The sequence below is a fragment of the Volvox carteri genome (genome assembly GCF_000143455.1).
Source record: "Volvox carteri f. nagariensis unplaced genomic scaffold VOLCAscaffold_27, whole genome shotgun sequence".
NCBI classification, from domain to species: domain Eukaryota; kingdom Viridiplantae; phylum Chlorophyta; class Chlorophyceae; order Chlamydomonadales; family Volvocaceae; genus Volvox; species Volvox carteri.
Window position 1 is genome coordinate 396424 of NW_003307570.1, and position 13220 is coordinate 409643.

At 53.5% G+C, this 13220-nt stretch overlaps 2 protein-coding genes across 2 annotated transcripts; one reads left to right on the forward strand and one right to left on the reverse strand.

The window, feature by feature from the left end:
• Positions 1 to 1008: 1008 nt before the first annotated feature.
• On the forward strand, positions 1009 to 4968 carry VOLCADRAFT_92619 (uncharacterized protein; the record flags this gene model as incomplete). The annotated part of the gene is made up of 5 exons (XM_002951965.1): positions 1009 to 1118; positions 1245 to 1326; positions 1890 to 1971; positions 3848 to 3894; positions 4393 to 4968. The coding sequence occupies 5 exons, from the start codon at positions 1009 to 1011 to the stop codon at positions 4966 to 4968; spliced, it is 897 nt and encodes a 298-aa protein (XP_002952011.1).
• A 3886-nt stretch (positions 4969 to 8854) lies between these two features.
• On the reverse strand, positions 8855 to 11404 carry VOLCADRAFT_92620 (uncharacterized protein; the record flags this gene model as incomplete). The annotated part of the gene is made up of 7 exons (XM_002952036.1): positions 8855 to 8886; positions 9254 to 9380; positions 9691 to 9844; positions 9983 to 10021; positions 10101 to 10336; positions 11269 to 11282; positions 11392 to 11404. 7 exons carry the CDS (start codon positions 11402 to 11404, stop codon positions 8855 to 8857), a joined length of 615 nt encoding a protein of 204 aa, XP_002952082.1.
• Positions 11405 to 13220: the final 1816 nt, after the last annotated feature.

A 13220-nucleotide genomic window follows, 5' to 3' on the forward strand; every position in this document is an offset into this window, starting at 1 on the left:
CTAGCCGCAGGACGGAGACAATCCTATCAGGACCCCAGACCTCAGCACCATAACAGAGAACCGAACGGACCTGGGTGTCGAACGCTTGAAGCCGAACGGCAGGAGCCCACACCCTGTTCTCATCCAACCGATTACTAAGACCGAACATAGCCCGTCGCCCTGCTTCCAAAAGTTCGTTGACACAACTCGCAAACGGGGACGCAGGGCCCCAATAGAGACCCAAGTACCTAACGCGACCACACCAGTTAATAGGACTAGGAACAAGTAAACTACCAACCATGGGTGGGTGCCAAAGCGACCCATCAGTACGGAGAGGAAGCATGAGCCTCACCCCCTCAAACGCCCTCTTAACGACATCAACGGAAGCAGCCACAACAAGGGCCTCACATTTCCGAACGTTGCAGCGCATACCAAAAGCAGCACAGAACTCAATAAGCAGCTTAAGCGAGAACTGGAGGCGTGCCAACGAGGTCGCGAACAAAGTAAGGTCGTCTGCATAGAACAACAGAGGTAACCGACGATCATTAATGACAGGACATTCGTGTGCACGTGTGAATTTAATGAAATGGAGGTTGAGGCTATTACGCAGGCTGTACTGCGTTGGATACCGTACCCATTCCAAATATATCGTATCCAGTGAAGCGCTGGCCGCCCCGTCGGTTATGCAAGCTTACTTTCCATAAAGGGATGCCGCCGGGCGTGATCCAAGTCGGGCAGCGTCCTAGGCCTGCGTCTCCCGGCAAGATTGCTTCGGGTGTGCCATCCGCACTCAGGAGAAAGACTACCCACGTTAGGGTCCGCGCTGCCCTGCAGTCGAATCCAATTGCCACACAAAAAAAGAGCATCTTCATATTTGGTCTTGGCTACACGAGCGTTGCTCTCGGCAACTGGCTTGCGGCGGACGGATGGTGCGACATTTCTCAAATGAGCAACTGCCGACATTACGACGCCAGCAAATTTTCGCGGATTGAGGTGTGGATGCCTTTTACATGTTGTTGCCATTTTAAAATGTACAGGAAAGTCAGCGGGACTTGCCGGACACAAGCCCGTGTCGATGGCCTTCGCGCAAAGGGCTGGGCGGTCGACATCTATGACCCAGCACGCGGCGTCGGATTGAAGTGAGAAGAGGAAAAGCTACAACATTTTCTTTTCACGTGCAACGAACAATACATGCGTGCTCGTACAGCCAAGCGTCTGCCTCGTAGCTAACACATACATACATCACCTTGCATGTTTCCACGCAGCGAGGAGCTCACCAACCATCTCGAGGACAGCCCTTACGTGCTGAGCAGCGTCCCGCCTTTGGCTATCGCGCTGTACGACCCGGTACGCCAAGGGTTTTCAAGGGGTAGACAACTCAAACCAAGCTTCAAAAACACTACAACAGGTCGCGGTATCGCCCCTCTCAACAGCTCAACAGCACGCCACCAAGGGGGCGCCGTTTCCTCGTAACAGACCTGCAGCAACCCCCGTCACCCACGGTCACCACGTCCAAACACCCCTCTTCCGCTTTACGCATAGCTGGTCACTTTTTCACGCAACCCAACTGACCTGCGTCGGCCGAACTCCGGTCCGTCCCTGGAGTCACGGAGCCCCCCTCCTTGCTGCGGTAGCGTGCAGACCACTCCATCACTTGCATTGCACCCATTCACTCCCTTCAGCCCTTCTCATCCGCTCCTCCTAAGGGCTGCCGCCGCCGTTTTTCGCGCCGCCTTCGTCACAAGAACTCGCCGCTATCTAGCGCATGCTCGTACCACATCTCGTCATGTCATGCTTAAAGTTATGCTCCGAAAGTGTCGTAACAGTGCAGATAGAGGCGCTCATCGCAACGCAAGCTTCGTAGAGCCGTAAACTTTCCCAACTTCACCACACCCCACGTGTTTTAACAGGTTCTATCTGCTCAGAAAGCCCTGCTACGCACCCTGGCGGCCTCGGGTCGCATTGCCTGGTTTGGCTATCTGAGCAGCACAGGTGCGAGCAGCCGATCTCACCCTTGCGAGCCCTCCCTTGCGCCCTGACCTAACGCCACTGTCACTACCATTACCATCACCGTCACCATTATCATCATCATCATCACCATCACCGTGATCATCATCACCATCACCGTGAGCCCTTTACGCATGAGTTATGTGTTTGCCCATGATTTATGTCGTACACAGGGGTGTACGGAGACTGGCAAGGGGAGTGGGTTGATGAGAGGTGGGCGCGCGTGGGAGCTGGGAGCTGGGACAGTTCAGGAAAGGGGACGCGGGCTCAGCCAAGACACGCGTCTGGCTCCGCTTAACCACTCTCCCTACTCCGGGAGAGGGTTGAGGGTGCAAATTACCGTTGACCGTCGAAATGGCTACATTCTGCTGGCACACGGCCGAAGCTCTCTACACGCAAACCATCAGCCTACTTCTGTTAGTGTGACCCTAAGTGCCACTCGGGGCGCCTCTGTGCATGCTCCCTCCATCCCTCCATCCATCCCTCCATCCCTCCCTACCTACCTACCCCCCTACCTACCTCCCTACCTCCCTACCTCCCTACCTCCCTACCTCCCTACCTCCCTACCTCCCTACCTCCCTACCTCCCTACCTCCCTACCTCCCTACCTCCCTACCTCCCTACCTCCCTCCCTACCTCACTGCCTGCTTGTGCGCTTTGGAACGCTGATACGTGAAGAGACGATGCGGTGCTCGCCGTGCTTGCGGCCCGGTGGTTGGAATCTGCTGTCTGATCTCATGAGCTGAACTTCTCTCCATCGTTGGCCTCCTCAGGCACGCACGCCCCCAACATTACAAGTGTACATCTCCTTTTCCCCCGCCTCCACATCGACTCACTCCCCCGCACACGCACGCGCATCTCCTCTCAACCACACACACACACACACACACACACACACACACACACACGCACCACATGCACGCGCGAGTTCCCGCAGCTCGCCATGCCGGCAGACCAGCTCAAAAGCAATTGTTCGCCAAGAGGCTGAGGCGGCGTGGATGCAAATGTACGATCAGTACGGCCTGCCGACGCACATTTTTCGTCTGGGAGGTAAGCGACTGCATCACTGGTGAAGTTGCGGCCGGATACGGGTACGGGCAGGGGTAGGGGCAGGGGTAGGGGCAGGGGCAGGGGCAGGGGCAGGGGCAGGGGCAGGGGCAGGGGCAGGGGGTATGAAGGTAAGAAGTTGTGAGGGCACGGAACAGGGTACAGGTCATCCCTTTCCCACCCCCACCCCCATGATCTCCGTATTTTCCCGCCAACACATACCACGAATGGTGCTTGTTACCAGGGATAAGGGGAAGGTGGGCGGGCCAGCTATAGGGCCGGACACGTACCCAAGCCCCTTTCACCCTTTCATTTCCACCACCACCACCCTTCCCCTCCATGCGTTGTCGTGGATTCCTCCCGGGACTGATCCCGATCACCGCTTTGCCAAAGCCCCCAAAGCTTATTAAAGGCCCCCAAATCCCACAGGCGCCCCCAAAACCGAAAAGAACAAAACGCTTTGTTACCCTACCTGACCTTCTTTTGCTAGTTAGGGCTGAGACCGGAAAAGAGAGATCCCGCTGTGACCCTCTGACAGGTCCCGTGCGATGCTCTCCAGTGCCTGAAGACGCTGTCGCTGCCTCAGGATTTCGTGTTTTTTTTCTTGCCCCGCAGCCACCCCAATAATAATACGTGTCGTATAGCTCGGTACGGCAAATTATTGCGGCCCCAGGATACCTCCCAGTCGAGGCTGTGATGCCATGAATTGGGGACTTAAGTTCGTTTTGCCGAAAGAGATTAAAAGCTTTCTGTTTGTGGCTACGGCGTAAAATCTGCGCGGCTTTGTGCTGTGATTGCACGTTTTTGTGCTGCAGGCATCTATGGTCCGGGACGCAGCGTGTTGGACACCCTTAAGTCTGAGGTAGGTTGCGGAATAACAAGATTTCGTCTTTCGACTTTCATGTTGAGAAATCCGCACATGATGCTTAGGCTGCTGCTATCTAATGCCGCGAGCTACAGTAATTAATTTATATGATCCGTTTGGAAATTGTTTCGCCCGTAAGCTGTCAGCGCGCAACGTCTTGCGCTGTTGGGTATGTGCACAGTTGCGTCGCCAGGCACCGCTTGTGGGCATCGGAACCTGGCCCCTCCTAAACCCTAATTCCAGCTTAAGGTTGAATCCCCGCTTGCGCATGTGATGTGGGTTTGAGGCCTAGTCGTGCGTGGTTCTGGATACTAATAGTGTAATGACTTCTTTTGAAGACATTTTAACTTATGAATTGCTTTACATGTATAAAGGGTGTAGTAGCGTAAACGCACATGATTTCTTCCTAAAGATTTTTTTTTAATTTATTAACTTCTTCAATTTTAATTAATGCCTCTTTTAATTCCCCCTCCACATCCCAAACAACAACAACAGCTCGCGGATCTCTCCGCCAGCAAGCAGCGCCGCGGCCGCCAGCGCTACACAGCGCGCTGCCACGTGTACGACATTTGTACCGTGCTTAATGCCAGCATAGCGGCGCCGAGGCCAGGGAGCGTGTACAACGTCGTGGACGACGACCCGGCACCACGTACGGAAGTCGTGTCGTACGCCAGATCACTCCTGGCTGGAAGGCCCGCGGATGGCGACCATGTTGGAGTATCAACCCCCCCGCAGCTGCAGCTGCTACCCGACACGGCTCCCGACGCCACAGCTGCTGCTACTGCTACTGCAGTGTCGCCGGCGGTGGTGATGCCACCACCGTCGGAAAAGAGTGTCAAATGCAGCTCCTCTGGTGGCGCCGGGAGTGACGGCGACAGTGGCACTGGCCGCAACCCTGGCCCGGCCCCCGCTGCCGTTGGAGCTCTTGAGGAGAAGCGGGTCTGCAACCGACTCATCAAATCGGAGTTGGGATTGGAGCTGCGCTATCCAAGCTACATGGAGGGTGTGGCGGCAATTCATCGGGGGGAGTACTGGCCGCTTAGCGTGGAGGACCTGAAGCTGCTGATATGACCTTGCGATAGGGTTCCGACCCTGACTATCCGGGTTGACAGGTGGTCCTGTTGGGGATTTCGGAGCAGCGGCGAGAAGGGTAATTCTGGTTAGGGATTTTCCCGGTGTACAACAACCTCTGCGCAGCAGCGTTTCTAGGGCTTCATATACGTTTCGCGTAAATTTGTGATATAATGTGACCGGTCAACGGATCATCTGCGGGTTTGAAAGATACTTCGTCAGGACTGATGAGCCGCGAGCTCCTGAAGCAGGTTATGCACTTGCCGTGGGCGCAGGTGGCGGGATGAGATTGTTCGTTGTTGTGGGTTTTACTGGTCCACTTCCATATTTCCTTGTCGACTTCCGTATAGACATTATACTCTGCTCAATGCAACTGCAATGTGTCTTGGTTACTTCTGTACTAAACGAACCGAGTGGATTCTGTTAAAGACGCAAATGTTGTAACAAAATTCAATTTCGCATGCTAATTCGCACGACCGAAAATAAAATTAAACATCCTTCGCCATCAAATACGGATATACAGCGCATAGTAAAACGACACTCGACAGTCCTGATTCTGTTCGCACCACAGGTTGGTCGCGGCAATGATAGCCCATGGTAATTAACCCCACAGGGTCAATGAAGCGTTAGCATACTTTTCTCCATCCAAGGGCACCGGACAGCCAGGTGCAAGAATTCACACACCACTCGCCATATCAGGACACACTCAAACACACACACAAGAACGTATCATAGCATCGTAACAGAAGCCAAAAACCATGCGCCGCGTCACCATGGTGTGCGTCACGAGGTACATGGGTCATGTGCACATAGTGTATGCGCCGTTGCAAACCTTGGGCCGTAATACTCTGGTGGTTCCAAACTCTTTATGACCCTAAACTGCAGCGCGGCAAACTACGTCAGCGGCTTTGCTGCCCAAACGGCTTCACATGTCCTTCCAGAGAGTGAATAGGTCCTCGGAAGGCAGATAGATATAGATACACGCAAAGCCACATTCTCCATAAAGACATCCATTAAGCCCCCATCTCAAGTCACCACGCCGACAACACCGTCGGTCCGCCCGCTCAAAACCCAACGCAGGTCTCTCAGCTTGCGGCGAGCGGCAGCGCGCAGCTAGGCTAATTTTGACTATCCGCTATCGTCCAATCAGCAATGTGGGTGGGGCGTATGATGTAATGATGCATATCAGTAGTGGCAAGTTACTACCACGCCAATGGCGGGATGCCGAGCGGCCCGGAGAGTCATTGCGGGGCAACCCTTCTCTGCCGAGGGGTACCGGCTGTTGCGTCCGCAAATGCTCAAATCAGACAGAGCCGGGGACTTCAGGCCCCACAAGTGGCCAACAAAAACACGTACTGTACGATACATATGCACCGTTGCACTATGCACAACCTCTCCCCGCAGCGGTGTGTCCTAAACACCCTAATGCAAGGAAGGAAATGATGACCACTCTTAACGGATCGAAGCGCAAAAATACCTTGCTATGCGATGAGACGCAGACCTATATAGCTAACACCTCCCCAGCTACCAAATCGCACCACACGCTCTACACAGCGACTCGACGGCAGCAAGCTTCCCATCGTCCTTGTGAATCGCGCTTCACCACGGAAACGCGCGCGCGCGCAATAAGTTGCTCTGGCATTGAACTGGAACCTGGAGCAAAACATTGCCGGACAAGAATGTCAACAACCTGGGTAACCTTACTTCGATACATACCCCGCAGCGCCCACATAAGGCTACAGCCAAGATGCAGAAGCGAAGAAACAGCCAGATACAGCCTATCAAGTAAAGTTTTCCGGGCAATCCCTAGCAGAGCAGAAAAGCAAATCCCACCACGTCATTTCCGCCCTTTCCGGCAACTGCACGAGTCTCTACCTAGGCAGTATCCATGGGGCTGTGATGCGCTCCCCCCAACCCCCAAAAGAGAAGAAAACAAAAAAATGTTATGTTGAAACGGTAAGCAGCCACATGAAATGGTACAGCGTACAGCGGCCGGAAGGGAATCTGCCGGAGCCACCACAATAATGCCACCGCCAGCGACACATCCATGCACGGCATCCGCTGCGTCGCATCACCCGCACGGTAGATCTAAGCGAGCGAGATACACATGGGCGCAGCAGCTGCCGCCGCAGGCGCTCAAAGGAGCCACAAAGTACGTGGCCTGCTCAAGCAGCAATGGGAGGCCATGCTAGGATATCAACAGAAAGCAGGGGCCCACAACAGGGGCCCACAAAACGATCGTTGCTGGCCAACAACCTTTCAACCAAGCGATACACAACAGTGCTGTGGCTACGTCACAACCCTCCAGCAGTAGTGCAAACAAGCAAACGTGCGGTGCAGCGGCACCTCAAATAGCGATGTGTATATACAACGCGATCGCCTCCTCTACGTCAAAGCGCCGCGCTCTCAAATGCTTATTTTTGCATATCTAGGTCCTATGCGTGCGCGTAATGGAGCAGGGAGTGCGAACGTCGCCATGAAATACCTCTAGGCCTCTTCACACGTTTGGGCACACTCTGACGGCACTACACCGACATACATACACACACACACTCAAAAACCAAACGTTTTGTTCTCTAGTACTTTCAAGTGCACAAGACTGCAGTGAGTCGCACCAATCACAAAACATGACAGCCTGATAGCCTCTGCCTAACTGGTGACCTAATTTTCTGGTGTTAAGGAGCGCGGGAGGACGAGCGCACGGACCTGTGTGTGGAGCTACGGGTGTCATCCTGGGCTGCACTCGAAAGGTGCGTCCACCCTCACAGCGCCCGTGTGTTTGGGAGCCAGACAAGCTCCTCAGCCTCCGGCGTCTCCAGGTCATTCGGAAATTACCTGTACAACCGTACGACTACCACTACGACAAGGATCATATACAGGAGGCATACACACACGATTGCAACACAAACTGTGCATAAATGCAACACCAGCTTCAAAACGCATTCACAACAGGTAGTAGATATTACTTTGACAGTTGCCAAGGCTTCAGCTCGATTCATCAAGGACTGTAAAGCAGAGGCATGAAATGCGGCATCTGGCAACAACGCCTCGCATGAGCAGCAATGTGACAAACACACAAACAAGCATCACACACACACAGAGGTACACCTGCGAGCTGCCATGCCCCACACGACAGACGACGCCGAGTACAAACGGTCGAGCACCAAGCGAAACAGAGCATGCAGTACCACATAGAGGTAGCAAACACGGCTTTTAAACCCTCGAACGGTCAAGGGTAAATAGCGCGCGTTGCGTTCGGATTTTCGTTTCGTAAGGAAAGAAGACTTCGCAAAGGTGTGCAAAGAAAGCCACCACGTTGTTACCGTACCGTACCGTACCCTAACAAACCATACCATACCCACAAGCCTTCTTCAACCAGCAACGTTCTCCGCGCACTCGCAGGGGTCACTCTATACAGCAACGCTACCAGCAGCAGCAGCAACATCAGCAGCATAAACATGCAACATTTATTTTCTTTGCGATCTCCATCGCATCCATTGGGCAGGGCTGGGCACGGCGCATAGGCTCTACGCCGCCACAGTCAACCTGGCACGGAACCAGCCAGCCAGCCAGCCAGCCAGCCAGGGTGCAGGAGGACTAGAAGCCCAAACCGTGCAATACGCGGCATATGAAACGCATTGCAGCGGAAATTGAATTCAACCGATGACGACCTAAACGCACCCGGCGACATCAATCCACTTTCCCACTGCGTCCGGCCTCAGGCGCTGCTGCGGGCAAATGCAAGCAAGCGGGGGCTCTCCAAAAAAGAGAAAACCGCTGTCGCTTCTGTTAAACCGCCGCATCGCCGCGTCTAGTACTTATTTGGACTCTCTCCTAGCAGTTGACTACACTGCATCATCAGGTCTCGACTCTTTCGAACAACTGGTCAAACAGTCCCACAGGACATCATACCTGGCGCTGCGCACGACCAATAAGGGGGAGAGAGAGAGAGAGAGAGAAACAGATGCCCTGCCGCTCCTGCGACCTTCACGCTAACAACAAGGTATAGCTCTCGTCGGACGAGCTGAAACCGAAAGGCACAGCACTTGTCTCCATCCGATCAGGCCCAGGCATAAACCACATATTTCAATCTCGCCGCATGGCATTCTTGCAGCCTTGAGCCGCAACAATTTCTTGAGCCTGACAGCGCATATGCCGTCACACCGGCAGCGGGGGCGATGGCTTCGCATCTGGGGCTGGGCCTCCCAAAGCTTGTGGGTGCTGATGCCTTTGGGGGGCGTAAAATGCTGCTGAGGTGGACGCCCTGCCAGCCACATTCACGGACCTTCCCATACAGCAAGCATGTCGAATGACCTTAAAGGATGGGTGGAAGTGGTAATGGTGATGATGGTGATGATGACCATGATGATGGTGATGCTCCGGCTAAAGCTGAGTTGGGTGACCCCCAGCGGCTGCATGAAGTGCCGCAGGCCACCAGCAACGAGGGACGCGGGTAAGGAGAGCTTGTAACTCGGCTTGTGCTGCAAAGAGCTTGGTCTCCGCCAGGATGAGGTCTTCAGAGGCATCCCAGCGCTGCTGCAGCACCTCCTGTCGTATGGCCCAGCGCGAGGAAAGTGCCATCGAATGGGTTGCGTGCCGAGGAGGACAGGTGGACGGACACCAGGATAACACATCAAACGCCGGATAGCGACACAGGATCCGAGGACGCCAGCCTTAGAACGAAATCTGGTCAACGCGCAAACGCATCCGCGTGGGTCCCACCTGCTCCATATCGCCAACGATGGCGAGGACCAAAGAAGGTTCGCTGGTTAGCAGCTCCGGTGCGCCAAGGACTCCTCGCACATCATCGGCATCGCCCAGCAAATCATCAAGCTCGTCCAGCCGTTGCTTCAAGGCCTCGCATATGCGGCGTTGCCTGAAGGTCAGATGCCAAGATTGACTGGTACTTGGCACAAGTCACAACATGTGCGTACTATTCACAAGCTACGTCAGGGTAAAAATATCTGAGCTCAGCCAATAACCGTTCACTTCAATGCAAGCACAGGGTACTTACTTCTCGAGGGTCTCCAGACGCGCGCGAATAAACATGTCCCTGTTAGCATACGATACAAACTTCAAGGCCAAAAAGAGGGGCTTCGCGCAAGAGCAAGCTTTGAAGCATGGCAACTCACACATACTGAGCCTTCCAGTTCGATGGACAAGATATAGGTAGAATCACGCAGCTGAAGTCCTCCATTAGTGCACGCTGGTACAAGTATGCATTCCCAGCTACAAGGCGCCGCAAGTCGCGGCAAGCTGCTTCAACAGCGCAGAGGTCCTGCCCACCAAGCTCCTCCAACACACGGAGCTGCAGCTCAAGAGGAAGGAAAAGGAACTGCCCCGAAGATGACCGCAGCTCACTGGTGGCCTGCAAGGGACAACGTCCAATAGTGAGCATTTGCTCGCTTCTGGCAAAGAAGTCTATATCATGTATAACGATCTGGATTACCATTTCTGATCCAAAGATGTAATGCCACAAGAAAATGGGGATAGCTCGACCGCCAAAGATTGCAAAGGAGTCCTCAAAATATGCCACAGCTTTTCCAATTTATTTGATATTGTAACTGTATTCTGGGTGCTTTGCAGGAAGACGCGGCTGTGAGAGGAAGGCGATGAGCGCGCAGGCGTAGCCTGCGTGGAGGTCCCTGAGCGGGTCGTCCCCTGTCCCAACCGCCAGATGGACGCGCAAACTTCACTCAGTCAAGTAAGAGTAGAACTTGTTCATTCACGAATAAGACTTGTGGACGAAACGCATTAAGTGCTTTTTTCACCGGCGATATCTGGTACGGACCAAAATTTAGATACGCGATACATTTAGATACACATGTCAGCCCCTCATCAGGACAGTTCCTCAAATTCATGAGGTTGTGAAGCATATGTCACTTACGTCTATCACTTATACCACGCAACTATTAAGAAAGCCGTGTGATGTGGAATGACCCGAGGGACTGGCAGAAGTTCAAGGTTGCGGTGGAGAGTACAAAGCATGGCGCATTTTCTAACATATATTACAAGATTTTAATGGTATTTGTGCTGTACTGCATTGGAGGACTCCAGCGCTGCACCTCCTACTCCCACAACGGTTAGGCAGTTGGCGAAGTAACGGTGCTTTCCTCTTAATTACTGTTTCACAACGGTACAACCCTGTAACTCGTTTCATTTTCTTGCAATACAGTATATTATTCATCAGCTGGTGCAATACTTTGCTAACGAATATCTGGAGGGCTTATTTGTCCTCACTACAAATAACATCAAGTCTACAAAATGCTGAAGGGTTATTATTTGATCAGAAACAGGCACCTGACATCTCCTTGCTGCAAGGGCGGAAGTTGAGCTCATTTGCTGACTCATCAATTACGGCCCTTGGCAAGCTCCTGTTGGCAATGAAAGGACGGTCCTGAAGCAATCAAATCAAGCTCTCACCCCACTGGATCATTCATTACGTAATGAATATGCCATGAACTCCGTCCTGCACTTTTTGAGAAGTTGACCCTTTGGCAACTAAGGACCTATGAGGTGCTGTGTAGAAGATATCGTGAGGTCCAAAGAGCTGCGAGAGGAAGCCCTGGGGTTTTCTCGGGCTTTTTATCATGCGTTGGTCCCTTAGGAAGCAAACTTAAGTTTGACAACGCCGGCGTCATACAAGCAAATTGATTACAGCAGCAAATGAACACCGATTGTATGGACCACTCCATGTGATCGGTATGAAGAGGGTTCGGCATCTTTCGTCATCTCTAAATCCCCAGTTCCTGATTAAGAACTCCGACAGAGAAATTCCACTGCGTTAGATAGTGCTGGCCGCCGCGTTGGCACAACCACGCAAAAATGGCTGATCACACACCAGGCTTCAATGGGACCGGGACAAAATCCTGATGTCGCTTTCTTGCCCGAGCGTTGTAACCGCATGTGTCGTACTGTACAGGGAACATTGTAAGGGCCCCCGCCGTCCTAATCAGGTTATAGAAGATCTTACGCCGAAAAGCCTTGCGCCTGCCAGGCGCATTGTGCGGACCCAATTACTGAAATGTTTTAAGGCGCGAAGTAAGCAAGTAGACTTTACATGGCAAAGACGCAATAGCATATCAGCGGCTGTCAACATGTATGTATGTATGTATGTATGTATGTATGTATGTATGTATGTATGTATGTATGTATGTATGTATGTATGTATGTACCTATGTACGTACGCATGTATATATGTATGTATGTACGTATGTATGTATGTATATATGTATGTGCGAGAATTACATAACGAGCCTAGGCATCTCTTTAGAACGCCATAACCACGGCACCATATTGCTGTCGGTCCCACGTGCTATAGGCGGTGCGGCCATGGCGCGCCAAATGCTTCTCGAAGGCCCCCAAAAGTCCCCCCAACGAACTAAATCCATCCTGCCAGGACCAAAAGCTCCGTCCTGGCGGAATAACTCCTGAAAGCTGCCACCGCTGTTTCCCCCCCCCCCGCCCCACGGGAGCCCTTTCCGCAATTCCGCTGTTCGATTCCCGTTCCCCAAGAAAATGCCCTGCAGCCGAGTACGGCAATTACCATGAGGACAACGACCCGAAGTCCTTAACACTTATGGAACTCCGTTGCCACTCGCATCCCTAGGGTTATGCACCTCTACACTACTATGCAGCCCCACATACCAATAAGGCAAAATAAGACCGAAGGTGTCGGAGACATGCACCAGCTTCCTACATGCGCCCGACATAACCCTCTGCAGTTCCCCCCCCCCTGTATCGCAGGCCCCCATCCCCCCGATGGGGCAAACCCCCCTTCCGCCTGTTGCTGCTGCTGCTGCTGCTACTGCCGGTGTGAAGTGAAGACGCGGGATCCAGCTCCTCCCCTCCGCAACACCCCGCAGCTCCTCCCGTCTTGCCGTGTTAGTCCACATCACCCGTCTCCCTCTCCCCCCCTCGCACCCATCCATGTCGCTAAACCCCCTCCGCCACACGGTCATACATGCGCGCACGCAGCTCGCTACGGTCAACCGCCACGGCCTCTGTTTCTCCCCAACCTGGCCCTCACGCATCCTCTCACTCTCTCGTCCCTTTAATCCCCTCCCCCTCCCAGGTTGGCGCCGTTGGGCAAACCACCACACCCGCCCCCAACCACCTAACTTCCTAACTGTCAACCCATCCGCGACCTACTCTCCCGGCTTGCATCCATGTCATCCCAGGCCCCTCCTCATGGGCCCTCCCCCCCGCCGGGAGCCCATCTGAGAACCCCACAAGTCGTGAGGTCCCCCCCC